We start from the raw sequence: 27,144 nt of genomic DNA on the forward strand, positions 1-27,144 counted from the left end.
TCCAGTTTGAGCATATATAGAATGGGAGATACAGGTTTATAAACTGTAAATCAAAGGGCAGATTAGTGGCATAATTACTCAAATAAACTAATAGGGTAGACAATCAGTAGGTGTTGAAGAATAACTATTTTGATGTTGCTCTTCAAGTTGAGCTCTAAGCCAATCACAGGACTGCCTACATTCTAGTGGCTAGTATGTGTGCTGCATCACACACCATATTTTTTATTGTAATGAATGGTGTACCTCTACAATATGTTGTGCCTAGGGTTTACCAGGTTTTGCTGTGACATAGACACCAATGTATGTGCAGAATATGTCACCGCCATAAAAGGTTGTGCGGAAAAATACCCATTGACTTCACTGCATTTCATGTATTTTAACTGTTTCATGAATTTGTTGGCAAAGAAAAAAAAAGGACAGATCTTGTGCTGTATTGTGATTTATTGCACCTCTAAAGCCGTCTTTAATTTAGGGAGGAAGCAAGCGAATAATAGGGTGTATGAGAAAAAGCAACATTGTGAGGAGCATCAATGAATGGAAAGGAAAAAGCAAAAGACAGACGCAAATACAATTGTAGAGGGTCGGGATCATATAAAATATAAAAGGGAGACAGACTTGTGAAAAGACACAAAGACAGACATAATTATGAAACAAGAAAAATACAAGAAATGAAGTAAAATATGTTGCAAGCTTTTTAAAGCCAACTGCAAGTAGAACAATGAATGCAACAATCTGATTGGTTGCCATGGGTTATTGCCCATGGGCGAATCTGCCCAGTGTTGATAAATGACCCCCAATATCTGCCAATTCCCACAATGTCTGCAGCAAGTGTTGTGCGACTACCATTGTCGTTACACTTAAAGGGGTGGTTCCCCTTCAACTTTTAGTATGTTGTAGAATGGCAAATTCTTAGCAACCTTTCAATTGAAGTTCATTTTTTAAAATGGTTTTTAAATGATTTGCATTCTTTCAAATTGGAGTCACTTATATCATCTAAAACAAACGCCCTGTAAGGCTACATTTTTATTGTAATTGCTTTTTATTGCACATCTTCCTATTCAGGCCATTTCCTGTTCATGTTGCCGTCTCTTATTCAAATCAGTGCAGGGTTGCTAGGGTCATCTGGACCCTAGCAACCAGATTGATGAAACTACAAATTGGGGAGCTGATAAAAAGCTAAATCACTCCAAAACCACAAATAATAAAAAATGAAAACCAGATGAAAACTGTCTCAGAATATCATCCTCTACATGATACTTTAAGTTAATTTAAAGGAACAGTTCAGTGTAAAAATAACTAAACACTTATGTCGCATGTGACCCCCTTAAAGTCACTGACTAACTCAGAGTTAGAGAGCTAAAAAGCAAAAAGTAGTGTTTTATTTTATTATGACATCCAGTCACTCCAGCATTTATACATTAGATTTTTGGCTGACTAACTATATTAGAAACATTTTTTTGTTTTGTACAGCCTATTATTTACTATGTATCCAGTTTTTATATTTACACAGAACGGTTCCTTTAAAGAAAGCCATCAGCTGAAAATAGGTCTATATTCATGAATATTATATAAAGGCAGTTTCATTCTGTGAACCACAAAGCTCTAAACAGATGTGTTATATAGATGAACAGTCTGTCAGGCTGAATAAAGGGTCAGAAATCCCGACTAATAGAAAGGCGACTGAAGAGGAAACTCATCAATGTTCACTCTCACATAACAGCTTGATCTCTATGTGACACTTCTATTTCTGACCTTTTTATGGCTCTCTGTTCTAGTTTATCTCTATGCTTTTGTCAAGGCCATATAAATAATATCAATATATAATTCAATATCACAGCCAACATTTAAAGCGGTTTGGGTTTGTATAACTCTCTCATATTAAACGATGCCCTGGATTACCATCAGGTATAGTATCAATTATCTATAAACTGGTTATTATTATTCTTATTTCAGAGCTTTCTGAATAAGAATGTGTCCTATTTAAACAATTCCTATTTTTTCCAAAAGAGAGAGTAACTTATACTTGGTTAACTGCCATATTTTTTTAGTATTATTTTATCTGTAATTCATAGAGTATGTACAGTAATTGTTACTCATTCACTGCTCAACAGAGCTTACAATCTATCATGTTCTAAGTACATAACCAAGTGACGATCCCGGAGATGCAGCATTATGAAGGACTTTCCTTGTGCGGAACACATAAAAAAGGGCATTCCTCTTTGAGTTGGCTGTTGTCGGATTTATGCTCCTATAGTCCTCCAGGGATATAAGATTCTCAGCCACGATGAGTAAGTCCCTCTTGGATTTAAATAAATACTTACTCAAATCGAGCCTTGCCCCGAAGTTCCCCCTGGGCCTGACTTGAACCAAACAGATTCTCTCAGGAAATTAACCAGACAGCTTTATTTGAGGTATACATTAATACAGAGTATTACGAAACAGAGTATTAAATAATAGCTCACACGCCCTGAAAGCTCGTGAGGACGTTGGGGGACAATAAGCAATAAAACAGATGACTATTTAACCATTTCTTCTTCCATGGGGCTGATCCAGAGAGATCCAATCATCATTCTTGTTTTAGCATAACTGTGTCACTATTTCCATCTTAGGGACAGACTCCCAGTCTCAGTACAAAAGCCAAATAAGGTACAACTACTGTGTCAGCAGAGTGTCCAGAATGGTATCTATGCTGTAGTTTCTGAGACGATGTGTCTTGCTTGGCCTTGCGCTATACTTGTGACATGAGACAACAGATGTATTCCTTGTTCTGTGCAAACATTCTACATTCTAATAACAGAATGGCCTTTAACCTTGAGCTTCTTCTACAATACAGCAATTCTGTAACTAGTGTTGTGTTCTATAATCTTTGTTCTTTGATAATAACCACTTATGGCTTAAATCTTAAACTCTGATATCTACAGCTGTGTCTTGCCACACTTTATTGTGATGATTGTGTGGCCATTTGAATGCCAGAACTTTATTGATCTTGTCTGTTTGACAAATAAAGGCAGTCCCCAGGTTACATACGAGAAAAGGTCTGTAGGTTTGTTTTTAAGTTGAATTTGTATGTAAGTTGGAACAGGTACATTTTAAATTAAATGCAACTTAGACAGATGTTTGTCTTAACATAGTATTTATTTTTAAATTTCTGTGCTCCACAGTAGACAACACATGCCAGAGGGGTTTGGGGCGGGTGGTTTATTAAAGCTAAATGCTAATAAAGGCCAAGCCTACAGTATGTTACTGTAATAGCCTCTGTTTGTAAGTCGAATATTTGTAACCCGGGGACTGCCTTACTTTGTTTGGCACAGCATTTGGACACCTAAAAGGACCTGGTTTGAAAATACAGCATGAAATGTGCCCTTGAGAAAGCAAGTCAAAATGCGTATTGGACAGTTGGTGGATCCGGACTGAAGTTAGCTGGAACAGATAGGATTTCCCACTAAGACATGATTTGTTCCCTTTTATCATCGGTTACAGTTGAATCTCTCAAGTCTGTGACTCCATACATAATTGCATGTATGTTAAATGGTGCAATTGAATGCGTTGCAGCTTGTGGTAACCGGGTACATGTGTATGTGGTGACTGTGATATTCAAGGATAATTATATTGTATAGGTGGGGGCACTTATATTATAAGGTATTGTCCTGTTTTCCCCATTTCTATTTTTAATGTGTAATGTTTTTAATCAATAAAGGTGTGTTTTATATGGGTTCAGGGTCAGACTGGGCTGGCAGGACACCGGGAAAAAACCTGGTGGGCCCCCGTTCCAGTTCCGCACCATGCACTTCTTGCTCTTGCCAGTCGCGGCAAAAACACAGTTTTTGAGCTATGAGTTTGTTAAGGGGGTTTTCCCCATTTCTCGTGTGGGTTTTTTTTTTTGGTTTTGCATTTTTTCCCCTGGGGGTTGACTCGCCACATGTGGGGCTAATTCAGGAAGTCTCTTAACCGTTGATATATATTTTTTCCATTGTTGGAATGGTTCTGGGATTCCCTACAGGTCTGTAGTGTAAACAGTATTATATTCACACTAGGGTCAATTTATGTATGTTTTTAGGGTGTGGGAAGAAACTACAGTACCCAACACAGATTCAGGTAGAAAATACAAATTCCTTATAGATAGTGATCAGGTCAGAATCAAACCCAGCACCCAAGAGAGAATTATTACCCATTGAGCCACAAAATTCTACTCTGGATCAATAAGTCTACCAACTTACAATAAAAAAATTCCAAAAACTTGAACACCTGTTTATATATTTTATATCTTTTATATCTGGAACGGTCTATTTCCTATGACAGACGAATGGCTAGTGTCAGAGAGTTGATATCTATTACCCCAGCCCTCTATGATGCCATAATGCTATAGGACCCAAGGCAGGATGGACTATAAGGGCTAATGGTCAACTGTGGACAATAGTCACTCATATAAGTTATACTAGGCCATACAAATAAATGATCTCTACTCTGTTACTTAGAAGAGTGTCAGCATAGTGTCAGAATGTCTCTTATGGCCATTTGCAGAAGTGTTGCTCAATTACTGGCTTTACCACAATGGCTAGGTTTAGCCAACAGACGTTTACGAGGCTGTGGACAGTTGGAACCAGAAAACTCTTATGTTGTAAAACTGCACATCTTATAGGAATGTATAAATGTATATGCCAGTAAGTCTCCTTGCCAGACCACGTATGGCATTTCCGTGTACCCCTTGTCACAATTACTGTAAATGCCTTCTGAAAGCTATAACACGCTTGGACCAAGAGGTGTGTCTTTGGTGAGTCCTTGGGTGACGTTCTGTGTGTTAATCCAACAGTTTACCCAGACAAAACTGTTATGTTGTATTCTGTGTGAATAAATTGCCTGACAATTACTAAAGATTTTCCTTTACTGAGTTTTGTCTTACACTAGGTCAAAATGGTACTACTAAAAATACCATCACACCTCCCATTAACGTCTACATGAACTCTCCAGCTTTTTTTAGATGACACATTTTTACATTCAAGGATTTTCAAACCTACTAAATCTTAAACATTAGAGTTTTAGAAACCTTTATTTGAATCCATGGGTTTTAGTGCTAAAGAGACTCAACTTGTCGTATAAATGATATGCTATATGTTATAAAGATTATTCAAATATGGAGGACATAACATCTATTTGAATAGAACTAAGTGTTTCAAATTCTTGGACAAATGTGTGAATCCATTTGTCACAGCAGGCATGAATGAAAGAATAATCTGCCTTATAGTATTTCTTAGTTTCTCAGCAGGCAGCCGCAGCATTATTACTGAACACTTGTGGCACAGCCCCAATCCCCAATTTTTCCTGTTGCATATTTTATGAATATAATCACAGGATACAATCACAGAATATACTGGCTGAGACACTTCAAAAAGGAATGAAGAGAATTTAATGCAAGGAAACCAGAGAACATATGTAGAGGGATGATTAGATGTTCCCAGCTATTTTATGAAATAGCTCATACTAAACTATGCCAGGTAGACTAGATTACTCTAGCGTGTTTTCACATTAACAACTCTGGAAGTCAGGTTTGGACTGGGCCGGTGGACCCAGCTGGCCAGACCTGCTCCCCACCTGAACCCCCGGCAGTGCTGCCAGAAGTGAGCGGTCAGGCTGGTCCTCAGTCTGCTTTTATCAGCAGGCCCAGAAACAACCTGGTCAAAATTAGAGGGCATATTTAACAGGCCATACAGTGTTCCCCGATCCTAGCAAGGGCTGTTAGCTGGTGATCGTTGTTCCCTCGGATGGGAGTGGCATCGTCCCCTTCTATTGAGCCATTCGTGAATGAGAAAAATTCGGATATAGAGAAATTGCAGTGCCATTATATAGGATTGGGCCTTTAAGCCTTGTGTCCCTCAGCGCTGCATTCTGGTCCCTGAAGTTGAGGAATTTAAGTAGAAATGGTTTTTGGGGTGCTCCTGGTGGGGGTGGACTGGGGGGACTCAGTGGACTCTTTCCACCACAAATAATGGGGAGAATGTGTCCACTCCTAATACATCCTGTAGCCCCTTAGTGATAAAGGCCTCTGGGTGCTAACCTTCCACTCTCTCAGGGAGCCCCACGATTCAAACATCACTCCTCCTTTAGTCTGTTTTCCAGGTCCTTGGTTTTTTCCATCAGTGCTTGAATTTGCTGCTTCACTGAGGTCATATCATTGTCCAGGGAATTGACAGTGTCTTTTAGAGATGAAACACAGGTTTCCACTGCAGTGGTGCAGTCTCTCAGATTCTGAAGGATTGATAGGTCTACCTTGATCCCTTCCAAGTCTGCAGCCTTGTTCGCACTGCTAGGTCACGTTCCGCTTTGGTGCTCAGGAGGTGCTGGAATGCTGGTTTTGGGCTCAATTGGTAGTGGAGGGCCCCTAGTGGTGTCTGGAGGGGGCATGATGAGAGCTGGGCTTGTTGTGGGGTGTAGATGGCAGTGGATTGCAGTTGGGACCTTGGGAGTGCCTTGAAAATGCATCTGCGCTGCTGCTTGGCTGGGCACGCCCCCCCCACCCGTCATCACTTTTAATGCATTTCACCACAAAAAGCATTCTATTCTAGTCTATACTGACTGTTTGTTTTCAGCTCTTACAAGTGCCTATGTCAGGGGGCCTTACTTTAATTCTGAACTTTCTGGATAATGGGTTTCTGGATATCAAATCCCAAAATTCTAGACAGTTTGGAGAAACCACTCCTTTGGTAGTAGCGGCTTCATGATTTACACAGATAAGAGACAGGTTCACGGGGTTCCAAACTGATCTCTGATTGTGTTCTTATTTCACACAATTTAGGCAGAAGAATTAAAGTCCCTATATTTTCTCCATGAAGCAACAATTAGCAGTCTTGCTGGCAAAGAATCTAGTGCTTTCAAAGGACTCGCAGTCACAACTAAACTCTCTCAGCAGTTTGCACCTCACTCCCAAGGCTTTAGGGTAGCAAATAATATTAGTAACCAGTCCTTGCTACCAGGAAATTCTGCCTCTTAAAATCCCTGATATCTAAGAGGAAACTATTTGTCGAACAAAGCTTACCTTGTTTAGCAAATGACTCACTGTTTCACGCAGTGTTTTCTCAATTCCCCAGAACAGCTCCAGTTGCTCACCTTTTAATTACAGGTGATAATCGTCAGCCCTCATGCCTGGACAGACCCTCATTACCACAGCCCTCTGCACTGCTAAAGGATTCTGGGAGGGATATACCTTTATTCTATCATTTTCCAAGTTATCACTCTACAACAGACACATTTGATTACATCCTAGTGTTCTATAGATGTTTGAAAACAAAAAACATATACAAATATTGGACCTGTTATCCAGAATGCTCGGGACCTGGGTTTTTTCCTGCTTAGTCTCTTCCTGTTCCCTACTGTTCCTAGTGTTTTCTGCAACAGTAGTACATGTACCTTAGGCCTTATGTTACGGTTTAACATTTATTTAATTATTTTTAATATTCAGTAAATCAACACATACTACTTATATTTTGGAGTTACAGTATCAAAGCAGATTTATTTCCAGTTTATTGGCAGTTAGGAGCAACAGTAAGACAAGGATAATGATTCCCAAGGAGGCTCAGAGATGCTGATTGACAAGCTGTGATCTACTGTTACCCATTACCAATATGATCAGATAATGCTATTAACAGAGCTATTCACCCAGTGGGTTCAGAAAACTTTGAAATTAGAATTTCATTGCATTCCCTCTAATTGTGAGCGGTACCATTGCCAAGGCATGTGATTATATACAATATGGGTGTTTTTTTAAGATAAACCATTTCCAGCTTATCACAAGGTCACTGTATGTTGCATATAGACAGACCATTCTTCTATTTCTTTATTCATTTATAGTAAATCCTTTTTTTAGGATGGAGCATAACTTGCTGCTGCCCTATAAATTAATTACGTTGTATTATGATGATTTCAGACAAGTCTTGTATGCTTATTATGACGCATTTATATGGTAAAGATGGTGGCTCAGCTCCCTGTCTATAAGAGCCTTTGGGTGAGCATCCCAGAGGAACTCACTACACAAATATATTTGACTAACAAAAAAATCAGAGTCAGAAATGGCATTATTCCCACCTACCTCTACCCCCCCCCAGGGGGCAGCAAGATCCCTGTTATATGAGTCTAAGGTGAGGAATTAGCCTGAGGGGTCTACTGAAATATGTGATATGGTCTAGGAGTATGAGAATTACAGCCTATGCTAAGTAATAAAATCTATTGGAGTCTCTATGGCACAGTACTCATGTAAACCTGAGCTCTATTGGGTACAATGCCATTAAAGAGACTTGGGTCAATTAACTCCTTTATTTCCAAATGATAAAATATACAAAAGGCCCAGATTCGTGGGCAGGCCACAAAGGCCTGGAAAAAGTGTGGGGGGGGGGCATTCTGCCTGCAGACCACATCACCACTGGAGGACTGGACATGAGATTTCAACAGAGGTTTGAATTCCACACCCACCCAGTTCCCAGTGGAAGAGATTGCAATGGGCAAGAAGAAGCATGTTGCTGTGAGGGTAGGGTATGGGAGGGTAGGGTCCGGTGCTAGGGGAGCAGTCTCTTCAAGTCAAGTCCTGAAAATGCAGCATTTAAGAACTCTAATGTAACGAGTTGTATATTCTGTAAGGTGCAGTATATACGCAGAGGGCCTAAATAAAAGGTTTGATGAGGTTGCTTTGCTGCCTACAATTAGTAACCACACACAAATAATAACAAATAAAACACATAAATCTAACCCTATTGTAGACACAGTATGCAGAGCCAGAGCTATTATTTTCAGAAGTCGTGCCAGTATAATGGTTTTAAATAATGAAGAGTAAATCTTGTCTCTATTCATCATGTTGCTGTTTTTCCTACTGTCCTTGCCTGACAACCATCTGCCAAGTCTTTGCAGTTCTTCTTAGTCCCTTGTGATCACTTCAATGTCAATCATGTATATGGGGGATTGAAAATATTCCAAAGGCCCAATAAAACCCCTTCATAATGTCACATCCCAAAGCAAATAGGAATGCTGCAGAGTAGATATTAATTTTGAAATAATAAAGCACATAGCAATGTGACTGAGAGATAAAAAACAAAAAAAACTAAAGGCTGCCCAGATTGCTTGATGGCTGCATACAATTGTATAAGGCTCAGTCATCCGTTTGAATGGCACAGATAAAGAGGGTTAAATCTGATTGTCAGTCTCTCAGTGGGTACTTGGAAAACAATAATTAAACACTATTGACAGTATAACTCAATGAATTAATGTCTGCATTTTCGAAAAGGCAGCTTATACAGCCTAGAGCACTTCCATATACAGCATTTAATCACAGCCTCTTCAGGGAAATAAGAAGCACATAAGTAGAAGTCATCAGATACACAGGAGATGCCAGTAAAGCACAGCTTTGGTCCTCATTAAAGCTTTCTATTGAACAGAACCAGATTTTTCTTTCCTGCTTTAATATATGAGGTCACACTGCCTGGGTCCAGTCTTGGCTCCTGAAATATTCTCTATCGCCTAGAGAAGTAAAAATGCTGTTAGAGTTGTTCTGCGAGGTAGTGCTGTGAGGACAATAAAGTGAATTTTATTCAAAGTATTAAATGAAACCTACAGTATTTATTTATACAGTATATTCTTAAAAGGATTGACTATAATACCCTTTCTTGCTGAATGTTTGCACTGCCTGCAAGTTGCAAAATCAGTTTCTTTGTCAAGGCAGTTAAACAGGGAGATCTAGCTAGTCCTTTAGCCCTTGCCTTTCCTATTAGATATCCAGGTCTGCGTGGGCTCCCCTTGTCAATGTCTAATTAGCCCATCATTCCGGGCAATGGGTAGTGATGGGCGAATTTGCGCCGTTTCGCTTGACGCCGGTGCCCATATTTGACGCCGGATTTTCGCGGGCGTTTCGCGAATTTATTCGCTGACGGCGAATCGCGCAAATATACCCGTGAATTCGCGCCTGGCGAATAAATTCACCCATCACTAGCAATGGGATGACAATTCGGACAATAGTAGCGTTTACTTCTTTCACTTGAAAATGTACTACTATAATCCCATGTCATTTCTTAATCCTGCAGAGGTTGATGGTTATGGCTTTCTTCTGATAATAGTCCCATCATTAAGAACCCTACCTGAATTTGCAGGTCTATGACATAGTCAACCTACTCTAATACTATGACTTTTCTAGGTTCTGCATGGTAAAAACATTAAGGGGGTGATTTATCAAGATTAAATTAAAATTTTTGCCACAATTAGAATTTTTTTGCACAAAAGCCTATAAACTCTACAAATTCAAGTTTTTATTACAATCAGATTTTTTCATACATGTGAGCTTTTTTTTCAAAGTAGAAAAAAACCTATCAAATTAGATTTTTGATTTTTGATAAATAAGCCCATTAATAATTTAAGCATTTTAAGCGTCTGTAACACATAAGCACTAGTTGTCCCTTCTCCATAGGTATTAGCTTACATTTTAAAATCCAAATTCTGTCTCTTTAAAAAAGAATACTGTACATCAGGGTAAATAATAGACAGACGAATACAGTAGGTAATGAGGGCCCTGTAAGAGTAATTCTTCCTTAAGTTTTTTTAAAACTAGATTTTTGAAAAGTGGTAGAGATTTTCTTAGTTTTCGCTTCATAATTAATTCTGCTATTGTTAATTTCTTGATGATGATTTTTTTTGATACCCCATATATAAGCACACTTATGCCCTTCACAGTATTCTTTTATATAGAACTCAATGAAAATAAAAACCTTACTGCAGGTATTGGACCTATTGTCCAGAATGTTCGGGACCTGTGGTTTTCCAGACAACGGGGACTTTCCATTATTCAGATCTCCATACCTTAAGTCTTTTAAACCCAATAGGCTGGTTTTGCTTCCAATAAGGATTAATTATATCCTAGTTTGGATCAAGTACAAGGTACTGTTTTATTATTACAGAGAAAAGGAAATCATTTTTAAAAATGATTTGCTTAAAATGCACTGTGTCTGAGATTACCTTCCAGTAATTCGGAGCTTTCTGGCTAATGGATTTCTCAATAACGGATGCCCATAATTACTATGAAACATCCTGGTAGACCCAAGAGGCAAATTCATTTTTATACCTGCATCTCTCTCTCACCACCTGATACCAAAGATGGGCAGGTTGTCACTGGTCTATAAAGGATCCCAGCCTGGTCTGAGTTGGGAGAGAGTGGTTAGAGTTGGGAGTTTGTTTGCAACACAGAGTAAATGTTAACTTCATTATTCCATCATTACAATATGGTTGTAATATCTTTGAGGATTTGTATTTTGTATTTGCACGTTTGAGTTTAGATGATTGCACAACCTCAATATTTCATTTCTGTTATCTTTAAAAGCAACTATATTTAATTAAATTGTTTCACTTTTACTTTGTGGAATTATACTCGCTTTAAATCTTTTTTCCTCTGTTCGAGAAATTAATTATGGTAGCAGCTAATTGCCCCACGTGTGGGCCTAACACTTTCATGATTGTGGGGGATGGATTTGAGGAGGTAGAGATAAACTATGACTGCTGAAGTCTAGTCAGACATAGTAATTGGCGAATAAATTCACCTGGAGTGAATTCGCTGTGAATTTCTGCGTTTCGCCACCGGCAAATAAATTCACAAAACTCCCCTATAAAATTTTGCTGACAACAAAAAATTTTGGATGTGTGTCTGGAAAGTTGCTAGCGTCAAAATTGCTGCACTGCAACACTATTCGGACGCCCATTGACTAGAACACTGGCGTCAAAACTGATGCGAGCAACTTTTCGGCCGCGCGTCCAAAATTACAGCAGGAGTCAATTTTCAAGTTTCACAAATTTTTCGACATTTTGCGAATTTCGTGGGAGAAATTCGCTCATCACTAGTCAGACATGAGACTGGTGACTTAAGAATGAATCACTAAGGGATTGGTTACATTTACTTTACTAGTCTTGATGCAACTGTATCAGAGGCTGTTGAAAGGCAATATGTATACCTCAGTATTCACTTGTAAGTGGGATCTGCTGGGATATCACAACAGGGCTGGAATTTGATTATAAATCAACTAAACTAAAGTTAGTTTAAAATTAGATGTAACTGGGAAGTGGATCTGGAAGATTCAAGATGAGTAAAGGAAAAACCTTCCTTGGCATTATATGCAGCACAATAGCCACTCTCTGTAACATTAGCCTTCTCGTCATGTTTGATCCAATACTTTAAAAGAATAACCTCGCCTTCACAGTATCTGCTGAAGTTTTTCATACCTAAAAAATATATACCCAAGAGAAACCAAATAAATTCCACATTATGCCAATATTTATCCAGCAACATACATTTTTTATATTGTCTATTTACAGCCAGCTTGCTATTTGCATATCGAATGAAAAATGTAAATGAACATTAAAATGGAAAAAAAAAAAACATTGCCCGTGATGTTCAGTTATGATAATCAAATTTGTCAGATCAAAGATGTCCAGACTGTAAATCAGTTAAGGTCTCTGCTTCAGCCACTTCAGCCTTCGTGATCGGACTTTAATGCTGGAGCCAACGTGGCTCAGTTCTGTTGACTGACTGTAGTAATAGGAAATTCACCATGGAGAGGAAACTGGTAAGGATATTCTAGCAAAAACAATTATGTAGCAGATTACACCAGAGGGGGATCGCTTTGGATTACATGCGTGGGAGTTGACATTTGTCATCTTCTTCTTTCATTTATTTTGCTATCCTTCTCTTTACAAATATTCCCCCTGTTTCTCCTTTGCATCTATATTTAGACTACCTTTTCTTCCTTCTAAATTATTTCTCTGTCCTGTCCCTTCTTACTCCTTGTTTCTTTTAGCCAGTCACATCTTTTTAATCCAAATGGTCTTTCTCACTTATAACTGTGCAGGAGCCGATTTACTAACATTCAGATTTCTAATTTTTTCATGAATCATTTACTTTCTCTAAAAATGTATGTTTTTTCCATATGTCTAAAACTCTATAAATATTCTAGATTTATACAAAAAAGAAAAGAAAAAGAGATGACCCATCTCATTACATCTTCCCATCCATGTGTTGCACAAACTCCAGTGAACTGTTACTTAAAACGTAACTTTTAATAAAGCATTAAAAACCATTGTCTAGATAGCAACATTAAAACAGAGGTTCAATAGGGGGCTGATAGACTGATTAGCAAGGGGTAGGAGGGGTGAAGTCACTTGGGAGTGACGGTTGGTTAGAGAGAACCGATAAATAGTATTAAATGTTTGACCATTGATCACTCTATGTATCTATAGAGTCCACCAAATATTAACCCCCATCAGGCCACCCCTTCACCCACTTCAGGATCCCTCCCTTCAGGTGTGCGGTCGACCTGCTGATTGATTATGGTATCAAGGCCTAAATTGCATACGGTTCTTACAGTAACCAGGTGTATCAAGATACTAGTAGCGAATTCTCTAACCCACGGATCGTCCGATGAACCAACCCCTTCACCCTCCAGAGTCCCCTCCCGATCCGGTCACCCCAGCTATAGATTCGTTGTCCCTATCAGACGCCTACCTAACCTAAAGCTAAAAATGCGCCTGACGTGCATTTCACCCGCTAGTTTGCGGGCTTTATCAAAGGCATAAAGCCTTCGGTTCATCGGACTATCCGTGGGTTACAGAATTCGCTACTAGTATCTTGATACACCTGGTTATTGTAAGAACCGTATGCAATTTAGGCCTTGATAATCAATCAGCAGGTCGACCGCACACCTGGAGGGAGGGATCCTGAAGTGGGTGAAGGGGTGGCCTGATGGGGGTTAATATTTGGTGGACTCTATAGATACATAGAGTGATCAATGGTCAAACATTTAATACTATTTATCGGTTCTCTCTAACCAACCGTCACTCCCAAGTGACTTCACCCCTCCTACCCCTTGCTAATCAGTCTATCAGCCCCCTATCGAACCTCTGTTTTAATCTTGCTATCTAGACAATTGTTTTTAATGCTTTATTAAAAGTTAAGTTTTAAGTAACAGTTCACTGGAGTTTGTGCAACACATGGATGGGAAGGTGCAATGAGATGGGTCATCTCTTTTGCTTTTCTTTTTTGTATTACTAATTATTTGACCCTGCACACTATCCTTTGCGTCAGATGGATGGTGCTCCGCAACCTCTAACTTGTTAAAATTTAACTCTTTCCTTAAACTCTTCTAGATTTATAACATCACAAAAACGACATAAAACTCTAATACAAAACTTTGCCAAGTGAAACCAGCCAAGGTCAATGGGAGCTGTGCTGGACCTATTGTTTTTTTTTGTTTTTATTTATTCAGACTTTTATAAGTTTTTTATTTTTTTGCTAGTAATTGTCTGAAAAACCAACATTTTTAGAGACTGATCAGATTCAAATCAATGGAGCAGGGGCACAGAGCAGATCAGCTTCTCTCAGCCTGCAAACATACGCAGGTTAAAAACAGCCAGAGCCAACAGCCTGTGTGCTCATAGCCTAAGAGTGATTCATATGACTTAGTGCATAGTTCAGCATTTTCTTCCACTCACACTTTTTATATTTGGATCTTTTAATTTAATTCCATGGCCTTTGTGGTTTTAGAGAAAACATGTTTAACGTAGTTTCAAAAAGTTCTAATACCACTAAAATTTGACCTTTAATAAATGGACCTTTAAGTGCTACACTGGTGTACTAGGGGCCTATCTGAAACCTTAGACTGCATGCACACCCCTGTGAGCCCACTCCTCCTTTAGAAACTTTCTTTATTCTCTTAATAACTTCTCCCTACATAATATCATCTTTCTAACCTCTCTTTCTTCTCGTAAAGAAATGGAGGTAAAATGGGGTAAAGAGATATTCAGTTAAAAAATAAATTTATTAGTAGAAAAGTTAAAAATATTGCTTCATCTCCATCCACCCTACGAGTTTCACACCCCTCAGGGTGCTTAGTCATGGGCTGGTGGATGGAGATGAAGCTATATTTTTAACTTTTCTACCAATAAATGTATTTTTTAACTGAATATCTCTGGTCTTGTGGATCCGTTCGAGTGCTGGTCAGCCCTGCTTCCTTATCTTCTGATCTATTGACACAACCCTTAATGGGAACCGTGTGTGTTGGACCCATTTACTAAAGCACATTTTTGTAAGATATATACATCTATTGGCACCGATATTAGTAATTGTGTTTTTTGGTTTAAGTAGGGGGTGCTCTTTCCTTTTCTTGAATAACCAGTAATAGTTTTAGGGGTAGCATAAATGGGTAGGATAAATTTATGTCTGCGACCACTGCAGATTCATGATAGAGAATCCATGACAATAGGTGAAATGAAAGATATGAGAAATGTTCTAATCTACTCACTTAACCAGAAAAAACAGTTTTAGACATAAATCCCTATACGTAAAAGGCACTAAAACAGGTGACCAATGAATGTTACCTTCTGATTATTTGTTATGGGTTACAGCACTGGGCAAACTTTGTCATTACATAAATCCATCCCTTACTGCATTGTACTGTAAGTTGGACACAACCTATTTGAAGAGGGGAAGCTTGCTTTTTATTTAGAAGCATTTAAAATGACTTGTTGCTTGTACCTTACCTATATGCCATTTCCCATATCAGGAAACCGGAGCTAATTTATAAAATCACAATAATTTAAATTCAGCTGGAATTTTAGTCCAGCTAACAGAATAAACAAGTAAAATACAATAATAGTAGTAATAGTGTTCATTTGTGCTCATTGCACTGCAGTGCTTGTACTGTGTTCTAGTATGTGATACTAAACCTATATACAGTACGCCTATAATATTATACAAAGTTATCCTGTTGTCCAGTTTTCCATGTTGTTTATGCAGCAGTTCTAAACTGACTGCTTTCCAAATGTTGACTGTTTTGGTTTCCTTATCAATAGACCATAATTGCAAACAAACTCTTCTGAGCAGTTATTTAAAGATGCATTAACATCAGCATGATTTTTCTGCAGTGTAACAGGAATTTATTTGTGTGAACCTTTTCAGCAAACTGAACTTGGCATAAGCCTCAAGATGCATAAAAACAAAAGGTGCATGAAAAGTTTTCACAGTACAGTACAGTGAGAAAAAAAAAGGTTTGTAGTACATATATTAATTATGAGAAGCCTATCTCCCATAACTCCAATTTAATCAAGTCTAATTTTGAAAGATTACTTTCCTTTAATAAAATAATAAAACAGTACCTTGTACTTGATGGCAAGAAAGTTGCATGAATTCATATTGGTGGCAAAACAATCCTATTAGGTTAATTTAATGTTTACATGACTATGTCGATCCAAATTACAAAAATATCCCTTACCCGGAAAACCCTAGGTCCCAAGCATTCGAGCAGTGTCCAAAAATGTGTAGAATGCAAATTGCAAATGTATTTTTTTATTGTGCTTATTTGTTGTAGAACTGTAAAGGGGGCATAACAAAATATTTGACCCCCTTGATATATTTCAACCCCCTTTCTCACTTCCTCTGAAAAAGACAGCTTTTTATTTAAACTACAAATATTGTGAATTGTGCTTATACTACAGCTGTACCAGGTGCAGGAGGAGAGACAAAAAGCCATAAGCAGCACACCATATACACCTGGATGTAGTCAAAACTATTTAATTTTTTGGTTAAGGCACAGTGATCCAAATTATGAAAAGTCCCCTTATTTGGAAAACCCCAGGTCCCAAACATCCCCAAGAGATGAGATAATAGATCCTATTGAATAATGGTTTTTACAGGTAACATCATGATTATCATGTCCAAAAATCTGTGCTCTGTAATCATGAATACTACACTTGAAACCACTTTTAAAAATGTATTGTACAACTTGTGATAAAGAATGACAAAAAGACGTTATTTTAAACTAACCTCATTGGCGCAGCGCCAAAATGTTATGGGACTGAATGCTCCAAAAACATTAGTAATTACAGTAGCTCTCCTAGGAAAATGTGTCCACAGTTTAGTTTGGTCAGTGTCACTCAATATTAATACTGTTAGAATGAAATGGAAGCAAAAAATAAAACATTGCACTTATCTTACTTTAGCCATTCAGAAATACAGGTTTTTGAATTTTTTTGTTGCTAGTAATAATCTAAAAAACTTGAATTTTTAGAGGTATATTTGTGTATTTCAGCACTTTTTTTTTATTTGTAAAGGCAAAAATAAAATCCAATATCAATCTCTACACAGTCGCCGACTGCTCTACAGGGAAACAAACAAAGCTGCTTTGAGTTCTGCATGGCTGGGAAGTATGGTGGGGGCTCCCCCTGCTGTTCATAAGCATGATTTTTTTCCCTGCATAGCAATTAGGGACTGTCTGACAATTCCTATCCATAGTTTTCATGCAGATGATAGCCCTATATACCTTACTTACTTACTTACTATTTTTTATGGTATTGCATATGTTTAAATCATTTAAATCGCTATGTTCCAAAACATTTTGTACATAAAAATAAAATAATTTAAATATAATTTTTTTACAATACAGTTATTTTTTTAAAATTGTGACATTATTATAATAACATTATAATAACATTATTATTTGTCTCATTTAACATCATCAACACTTGATTCCTTTGGCTTTGAAGTTGAAACATAAAAAACATGATATAGAGACGAAACATGTACTGAGGAATTCAGTATGTACATTTATCATTGCATTTCATTTAACAAATTCAATTTATATTTCCAATCTGCTGTATTTGGAGCATCATTGTACAATAATTCCACATCATTTTTGACATGTTAGGGCAAATTTATTAAGGTTCAAATGGCTGAGCTAATTTACAAGTCAATGGCAGAGGTCAGTTGAACCATTTGAAGACGTTAATTGCCTTCCTAACACTCAAGTTTTTTTTCAGAGGAAAACTCAATTTGAATTTGATTATATTTCAGTAACTTGGATCTCCATATGCTATTACTACTAAAATATAATTTAAACTTTAAATAAAAACAATAAGATTGTTTTGCCACCAATAAGGGCTAGATATATCTTAGTTAGGATCAAGTACAATATACTGTTTTATTATTAAGGAGCAAAAGGAAATCATTTCTAAAATGTTGAATTATTTTTTAAAATGGGAGTCTATGGGAGATGAACTTCCCATAATTGATTGAGTGTTTCTGGATAACGGATTCCATGCCTATAAAACAATTCCTAATGTGCCAATACTGTATGTATGTGCATCATTAATACATAGACTTAACAACCAACAATAATTCTTATATTCTTATAGACAATAACAAGGGAAATATGATCCTATTCCAGGAACCCAAAAAAATCTATCAAAATATGCTTTAATTTTACACAAAACAGGTCAAAGCAAACATATGATTTTTGCTATGGGTTAGTGGTCTGGTGCCTCATTACTACAAAACCTCTTTATAGGTAGTGATGGACGAATTTATTCGCCAGACGTGAATTTGCAGCGAATTCCCGAGATTCTCGGGCGGAGTAAAAAAAAAATGGATGCCGGCGTCCGTTTCGCAAATTTTCCGTTTCATGAATTTTGCAGAAAATTTACGAATTTTCCGGCAAATTCGCCCATCACTATTTATAGCTAATACTGACCCGATGGATAAAATCATCATTTATCATCATCATTTATTTATATAGCGCTGTCAAGATACGCAGTGCTTTATAAAATGGCTTTCAACTTGCCGAGTACACTGGAAAGCATTTTTCTGTAATTCAACATTGTATATTTTGATTCAAAAGATTTCTGATAAACTTTCTGAAAACAACAGAACTGAAAAAAAAAGTGTTTTGAAGGTGAACAACTCCTTTAAGGGGCATAAGTGAAATGCGGTTCCTGAGTACAGTGTAGCACTACTACATCAATTATACTTGATTATTTGTTAAGGCTGATATTCTGAAGTATGATGCTTGCCATTCTTCTCTGACCCATGATTTCTAATATTATTATTTAAAAAAATTAATTATAGAAAAAAATATAATTTCACTTTCATTTGATATGTTTTTTATGGGCAGAAATATTTTTCTGCTAGCACCATTTTATTTTTACTTTTCACTGGATCTATGAAATCACTGAAACGGGTTGGCAACCAGAATATTGTTGTTTCCTATGATTTCGTTTTTTCTTTGTCTTCTTAGATTTTTTTGCATTATTATTCTTTTGTTTTGTGTTGTCTTTGTACCATGGACCCCATACACCTCCATTAAGTTTAGGGTTGCTTTTTGGATCTCTAGGTGGGTACCGCACTGGTACTGCAGTTTTATTAAACTGTGCAAGTCTTCTTAACAGCTGCTTTACAATATCAGGGTACCTCTCAGATAGATCTATTCTTTCATATGGATCAGCTGTTATGTTAAAAAGCCATACAGTTTTCCCGCTTGCTAGAGTCACTCTTTCATTGTTCCAGCGGTTGGTTCCTACATTGCTAAAGCTTTGGGGAGGAATCCAATCTCCAGAACCAGGATTTCCTGTTAGCAATTTCCAATGGTTTACTCTTATTGCTGATTGAATTGCAGTGTTCCAAATACCATAACCTGCAGCCCAAGAGCCATTTCTTGCTTTAGTATACATGGGGTCGATATTGTGCAGAATTTCTAGTCTTGGGGAATGTTTTCCTTCACTTATAGTCTCCCAAATATCATAGCCATCTAATTGTGTTTCCTCATCAATTTCCCCACCTGCCAAAGTGACTAATGTTGGAAACCAGTCTGTTATATGAACAAGCTCTTTACAAATAAAACCTTTCATTTTCAAAATGGGGCTATGTACAAATCCAACAGCCCGTATTCCCCCCTCCCAGTATGTCCCCTTACTCCCACGTAGTGGCCAGTTGTTGCCTCCAGCCATTGGCTGGCCACCATTGTCTGATGAATAAATTATAACACTGTTGTCATAAAAACCATATTTTTTCAAAGCAGTTGTTACATTATTAACGGCATCATCTAAACATGACAGCATGGCAGCATACCTTCTCCTGTTTTCATTGGTTATTGAGTTATAATTTTCCATGTAATTTCCAGGGGCTTGCAGAGGAGAGTGAACTGCTTGATAAGCAATATAAAGGAATAAAGGATTGTTGGGGTTGTGCTTGGATAAAATTTGCTGGACTCTTTGTGTATACATTTCTGTTGAATAAATACCATTATCCTGATCCCAAGCGGCATTATTATTCTCATAAAGGTCATATCCACATATACCAGGGCTGTCACACTTATAATGATTGTAGTAGTCTCCACTACCCAGAAGTGAACCAAAGAAAGAATCAAATCCCCTCTGAGTTGGCATGCATTCTTTCTTATAAAATCCTAAATGCCATTTTCCAACCATATGTGTCTTATAGCCAGCCTTCTTGAGTTTCTGAGGCAGTGTCATATTGTTCAGTGGCAAACAGTTAGGCTGTGAAGGTCTTATTATAGAATGCTGAAGACCTGTGTGGATCTGATACCTGAAAGAGAAAAAAAAAAAGTATTAAAAATGCTAAAGCTAGTAAAAATACAAATACAAAACAGCATTGCTATTTATTTTCAGAGTAAGGGTCAGATTTATCAAAAGTTGAAGTTACGTGAAATTTTTTCAACTCTAAATTTGACTCACAACTCAAATGGGAGGTTATTTATGAAAAAACTTGAACATCTAATATTCAATCAAATAGGAACGACCTGAAAATTTAATCAAATTCAAGTTTTCCTCCAAAAAAAACCTTGAATGTCGGGAAGGCAATTAACATCTTCAAATGGTTCAACGGATCTCTGCCATTGACTTGTACATGAACTCGGCAGGTTTAAGGTGGCGAATATTCGAATTAGAACTGATTCTATGGTCGAGGTGTGATAAATCTCATATTCAAATTCAAATTTGAGTTAGTAGTTTAAAATTAAAATTTTGACCAAAAAAAGTCAAAATTCAAATTTGAATTTACCATTCAAACCTTAATAAATCTTCCCCTTAATATTGAAAAATAGGTACGAAATCCAGAAACCAATTATCCAGAGAGCTCCAAATTATTGGAAGGCCATCTCTCACACTTCATTTAAATCAAATAATTCAGATTTTTAAAAATGATTTTTCTCTGTAATAATGAAACAGTACTTGATCCAAACTAAGATATAATTAATCCTTATTGGAGTAAAGTAAGTTATGGAGATCCATATTATGGCTTGACCCCTTATCCAGAAAACCCCAGGGAGCCAGGCACCATATCTCTTCTGCTGCCTTCCCATAGTTCAGACCCTTGTTTTCCCACCTGCAGCATAAATTCTCATATCCTGGATGTATCTTTGGCTCGTGCACTCGTCTGTGCTAGTTGCCTAGGGGGCCTGGCCAACTGGTAGCATCACCAGAAGCAATGAAACTGATAATATTGCAGACAAAAATATTTTCCTTATGGCGGACACTCCAGTACTTAATATATATTATATTCTGGAACAATCTTCTCAACCATATCTGAATATGTATAATAAATGGTAATGAAATCACAGTTATTGCGAGCCCCAAAAATTACGCTAACTTCATATAGATATTAAAATGCACATACAAATTAAAATTTCCAATACAACATACTGTCTAAGGAACATTATTGCTGGTTGCAACATATGGCAATTAGATTACATTTCTATAATTGTTTAGGCATATTTCCGAAATGATCAGCAACTTTTAGTAACAGGAAGTGTTTGTATTTTCCAGCAAAAAGTCAGTAATCAGTTTAATTATTCCCTCCTGTTTTGATATTTGTGGTACTGTATACATTTTCCATTAACTTCATGAAAACTAGCAGTCTAATTTCAGGCAGTGTTCTCTATGGTAATTGTAAGTAGCATTTATCATACATCAGAATGATGAAGAGTGCAAGATTATGTAGAAGAATAATATATTAATATAATACAATTAAAGCTGGTAGCTGGTGATGAGCAAGTAGTGATTTAATTGCAGGCATACAACATTTTTATGTCCACTACAATTGCTTGTGAGTGTGGTGATGTTATATCTTTAGCTCCAGCACAACAAATATTTGCAGCTAACAAAAAAATAAAATCATATTTCTATTCCAGGGAATTTCTCAGAGACCAGTTTAACCCTACGCAATATGTTGGCGCTATATAAATACATGTTAATAATAATAACCCTGACAAATACAGTAGGTATGAATGAGATGGAGGATGTGAGCTAAATATATTATGTGCACAGAATTGGCCCCACAAACTACGTTATTCACTAATCACTAATGTGTATTGTGATAAAAAGATAGCAATAATAATACATTTGTAGCTTTACAGATGGGGTGGCTGATGGGGTGACCTACCATTTGAAAGCTGGAAAAAAACTATAAAAAATAAACAACAAAGACCAATTGAAAAGTTGCTTAGAATTGGACATTTTATAACATACTAAAAGTTAACTTAAAGACTCCCAGATATGGTGAATGGCAGGAGTGCCCATACTTTACTAATGTGAGGCCTACTTTTAATGATGTTGTCCCATTATGATCTGCATCCACAAAAGCATTGTTAGTATCCTGTTCCATGGAAAATATTACTTAGGGGCACATTTACTTAGCTTGAGTTAAGGAATAGAATAAAAAATACTTTGAATTTTTTTGGCTACTTCGACCATCGAATTCGCTACTTCGACCTTCGACTACGACTTTGAATCGCATGATTCGAACTAAAAATCGTTAGACTATTCCACCATTCGATAGTCGAAGCACTGTCTCTTTAAAATAAACTACGACCCCCTACTTCGCCACCTAAAACCTACCGAGCATCAATGTTAGCCTATGGGTAGCCTTGATGATTGTTCCAGTCTTTTCTTGATGCCACTCCATTGTGTGTAACTGTCACGACCGGCACCCGATACCAGAACAAATGCCAAGCACCCTGGTCTCGGCTCGGCTTCACCAGTAGTGTGACCACTGTTGGGCTTCGGGAGGAGCCCTCAGCTTACTTGGGTGCCACCTGGACTTAACGAGGGGTGCAAGGCAAGATGTTCTGGCTGGCGAAGGGGCACGGCAGTTAGCAGAGTCTTTTGGGCCGAAGGTCACGGTACAAATGGAGCAGGCAAGAGAATCGTCAGACAAGCAGAGTCGAGGCAGGCGGATATCAGAATCGTCAGGCAGGCAAGGGTCAAACCGAGTTGTCAATCAAGGGGTTAAGCAGGTAGAGTTGTCGTAGGCAGGCAAGGGTCAGGATACAGATTTCAGAATAGTCAGGATACAGGCAAGGTCAAACACGGATAATCAGACAGACGAGATTCAGAACAGATGCACAAGGCTCAGGAAACCACTAGAAACAAGTTCTATCACGGGCACTGGCTGGGGGTCAGAATGGGCCTTAAATACATTCAAAATTGGCACCAAAACGAGCGTCAAAACGCGCTGACGCAATCACGCCAGCGCGCCTGTACCTTTAAGAGGCGCGCAGGCGCCGCGCGCGCCCTAGAATCTCAAGATGGCGCCGGATCAGGAGTGCGGCGGCGTGGCGGCCGTCCACACCGCCGCACCCTAGGTAATTTTATTACAGTAACTCTCTCATCAGTGTTTCTACCAACTTACTGATTCAATATAACACACTTGGGAGGAACCATATTGCTTTACTTGTAAAATACTGCCTAGTACAACACACCATCATGTTTAGGAGCCATGTGTTAATTTATGGCTGAGTTTCCATATACATGACCTAACAGTCTCTCTAGACTAACATGAAGTCAAAAATAACTGATGGTTTTTTTTAGCTGAGAGTCCTTAGACTAAAAAGTGTTTCAGTTTGGCCATAAGTCATGAATCTAGTTCAGTTTAGGAACCAGGAGAAAAAAAAAGGGTTTTCCATTTATCTCTATAATCGTTCTTTTAAAGTAGAGCATTTGCACCAAGAGTAATTTCTACCAGTTGAATTAGTAGCATAAAAAGTGGTAAACAGTGAGACTCTCATGAATTGTTCATCTTGTTGATGTCTAGCACTGGCCCTAGGTCAGCATCTACTCTCAAGGTTTTCGAGCTATAGGCAAGTTTAGTTTAGTAAAGGCTCAAGTAACACTCATGTATAGTAAAGGTGGCCATAGACGTAACAATTACGATCTTTCTTGGAAAAGATCTTTCCAAGAAAGATCGTTCATTTCAACACACACGTGTAGAGCTGAATCGTCAGATATACAGGTAGAAACAATAGAATTCTACCTGTATCTGACGATTCAGCACTTAACTAACAATGGCCGATCAAAATTTTCCATCCAGCCCGATCGATGAGCCAAACGATATCCAAGTCTTCTGCTGATATCGGTCAGCTCGTTTCCCACCATACACGCGCCGAATATAGTACGAAAATTTGTTTCGTACGGTATTATCTGTGAGCAGGGCTGGAACCAGGGGTAGGCAGAGTAAGCACGTGCCTAGGGCGCAAAGCTGGGGGGGCGTCAGGCACGTACCGCCTCTGTCACCTACCTCTAGTCCGGTTCCCTTCTCTGCCCGACTAGCTGTGGTATTTTAGCATTTTTGCTCTTGTGCACATGTGCAAGAACTCTAATCAGCGCATGCGAACGGCCATTCGTGCATGCTAAGCCGGCGCCGCGACTGGCCGGCTTGCCTAGGGCGCCTGGCCAGCGCAGCCCGGCTCTGTCTGTGTGTCTATGGCCACCTTAAAGCCTACATTTTGTTAAGATCTAGTCTCCTTGGTGCTCATTTAAAAAGCATTTTCATCAGGGGTCTAACTGCTTTCTGCAGCGAATGTTGTACTAAAATCTGGAGCTAGATGCAGAGTGCAGCACATTTGGTTGCAAGACGGTGCTGAACTTAACATCTGCCAGTTTCCATGTTTTATTTTCATAGAACATGGCTTCACAGCACATACAATGATCTACAGAAACAGACTATTTCATGTCAAAGTAAAAACAGATCTCTGCAAAGTGATATAACTGCTTGCATATACTTATATAGTGCGTACTTTCATGTTCTATGACAATAAAAAATGGAAAAAGGGGTCAATACTCTTTATGGCACTGTATAACTTTAATATTAGTGCTGATGAAGAGGGATGACATTGCTTTATGCTGATGTGAAATACAGCTAGAACATAGCAAGGCCCTGCTGTGTTACTTCCTCCTACTGAGCTGTAAACATAAAATTCTGGTAATTGCTTTGGGAACTAGTGGAAGCTTGTTCCACAGTGATGAATATGAAATCACATTTCATACAAGAAAAAAAAAACCTAAACAAATGTATTTCAATTCATGTCACAAAATAAACGCACTGGAGCTGAAATACAAAAATCGTATTATTGAATATTGATTGCTGTGTCAGATCCATTGGATGAAGGTTTACAGGCAAATCTTCCTGTGACATTCCTAATTAATCAAGTTTCCTTCATAATCAACGTAGAAAAAATGAGGCTCTCGTACTTGATTAAACACTTAGAACAGTTCATGGTCTGCATATATATTGCTGCTAGAAAAGAGGAATTAAAAGACGTTTGTTAAAAGTACGGAGCCTATTCATTCAAATTAGAGCCATTTTTTCAGATGCGGGTGTTCTGAAATCTAATTAGAGATATATATTAAACAAAAAGCTCCTCAGAGTTCAAAAGGAAAAACGGCAGGTGTTTTTTCAACATTCAAGTTCTTTTATTGTTTGAGCTTTTTTTATAACAGTTTGTAAAAAGAAATGGAGCAAGTTGATTATCATTAATAAGATGGAGCTTTTCAAGTTTAAGTTTTTTTTGTAAAAATGTGCAGAGCTCGCTCCAGGTCTAGTTATCCATAGCAATGTTTTCTATGTGATGATTGGTTGCTATGGTACAAAATATGTGATTACATAAAGCCATAACACAATAAAAATTTGAAATCAAAAGAGGTCTATACAATGTTACTGCCAGGTAACATTCTCCTTAATAAAAGTAATATTCTCCAACCTTAACTTTGCTGAAATCTGGCTAGAGCTGAATCTAAATACAATACCAAAATCCTTATCCAGGAAACCACAATATTTAAAATTGTATGCCTCTTTCTTTTAAACTAAAACAACACTATTTGAATGAAATGCAAGTAGATAATGAAGGTTGGCTGCAACATATTAGACCACACTCCTTAAGTTGATGTAGTTAAAAAGTATTTATTAAGCAAAGAACATCACAGCAAAGCCTTACGCATTTTGAGCCTTAGGGGCACTACATAGGCTGACTAGCATCAAACAATGTAGTCATATTTAAATGAAAAAAGGACCAATCAAAATCGTGTTCCAGACAGCCAATCCAAAAAGACAGTGGTTGGAAAGCGACCAATTGGAAACATGTTTAGAATGACCAATCCAAAGCACCACTATTTGAATGAAATTGCTAAATTAATTCCATTTCATTTTCTTTCATTAAAACATGAAAATGAATTATTGAAAAGTCTGTAAAATCATTATACTTTAAGGCTTTGCTCTTCAAGTTCCTAAAGGAAATATTGAATTTTACTCATAATGAAAGCAAATAATTCAGTTATGCAACACTCACATGCTCAGTGGGCTCTGAGCAGCTGTTGAGAAGCTAATCTTAGCGGTTGTCACAAATTATCAAGCAGGAAATGAGGTTGGCCTGTAATATAAGCTGATGCTACAAGGCTGATAAATTCTGATGCTAGTTGCACTGGTTTCTGTGCTGCCATGTAGTAATTATCTATATTAATTACTTATCAGCCTTATATTGTGACATTTCTATTCTATTTGTACTGTATATTGTGAGTCAGTCCCTAAGCTCAGTAAGTGACAGTAAAAGCAGAAAAGAAGATGGGGAGCATCTTTAGAGACACAGATATTTACTGATAAAGGGCTGTGGTTGGCTTGGGCTGGTACAGAAGCCCAAAACATAATGTACAACATTTCTAGCCTACTTCTTTAGTTAAGCTTTATTTCTTAAATAAAACTTACATTTTTCCCATCATTTTAATAATAAAAATTCAACAAAACTCCCATCCAATATCTATCTTAATTCGGATAGAAAATTGTCCGCAAAACTTTCTGCAAACATGAAGGCAAAAAATATGTTCCAGCTGTTAAAAAGAAACCATCTGCCATTGACTTCAACATGACTGACACATTTTAACTAATTTCGCAGGCCTTGAATTTTTGCCCATTCAGTATGGGTTATTTTTCTGCTAAAATTTGAAATATTTATTGAAGATTTTAGATAGCTATTTGTGCAAGGAAAATTGATTATGAGTAAGTGGTAGGTTAAAAGTTTG

The 27,144-nt window shown here is 37.6% G+C and overlaps 1 protein-coding gene across 1 annotated transcript in view; it reads right to left on the reverse strand.

Moving 5' to 3' along the window:
• Positions 1-17,461: 17,461 nt before the first annotated feature.
• The window catches only part of arsj.S (arylsulfatase family member J S homeolog), a 32,585-nt gene continuing 22,902 nt past the window's right edge, over positions 17,462-27,144 (reverse strand). Inside the window, exon 2 of the mRNA XM_018243361.2 lies at positions 17,462-20,383. Within this exon, the coding sequence (XP_018098850.1) occupies positions 19,000-20,383 (1,384 nt within the window). The 3' untranslated portion in view covers positions 17,462-18,999. The remainder of the gene's footprint in view (positions 20,384-27,144) is intronic.

The sequence above is a fragment of the Xenopus laevis genome, chromosome 1S (assembly GCF_017654675.1).
Source record: "Xenopus laevis strain J_2021 chromosome 1S, Xenopus_laevis_v10.1, whole genome shotgun sequence".
NCBI lineage: Eukaryota > Metazoa > Chordata > Amphibia > Anura > Pipidae > Xenopus > Xenopus laevis.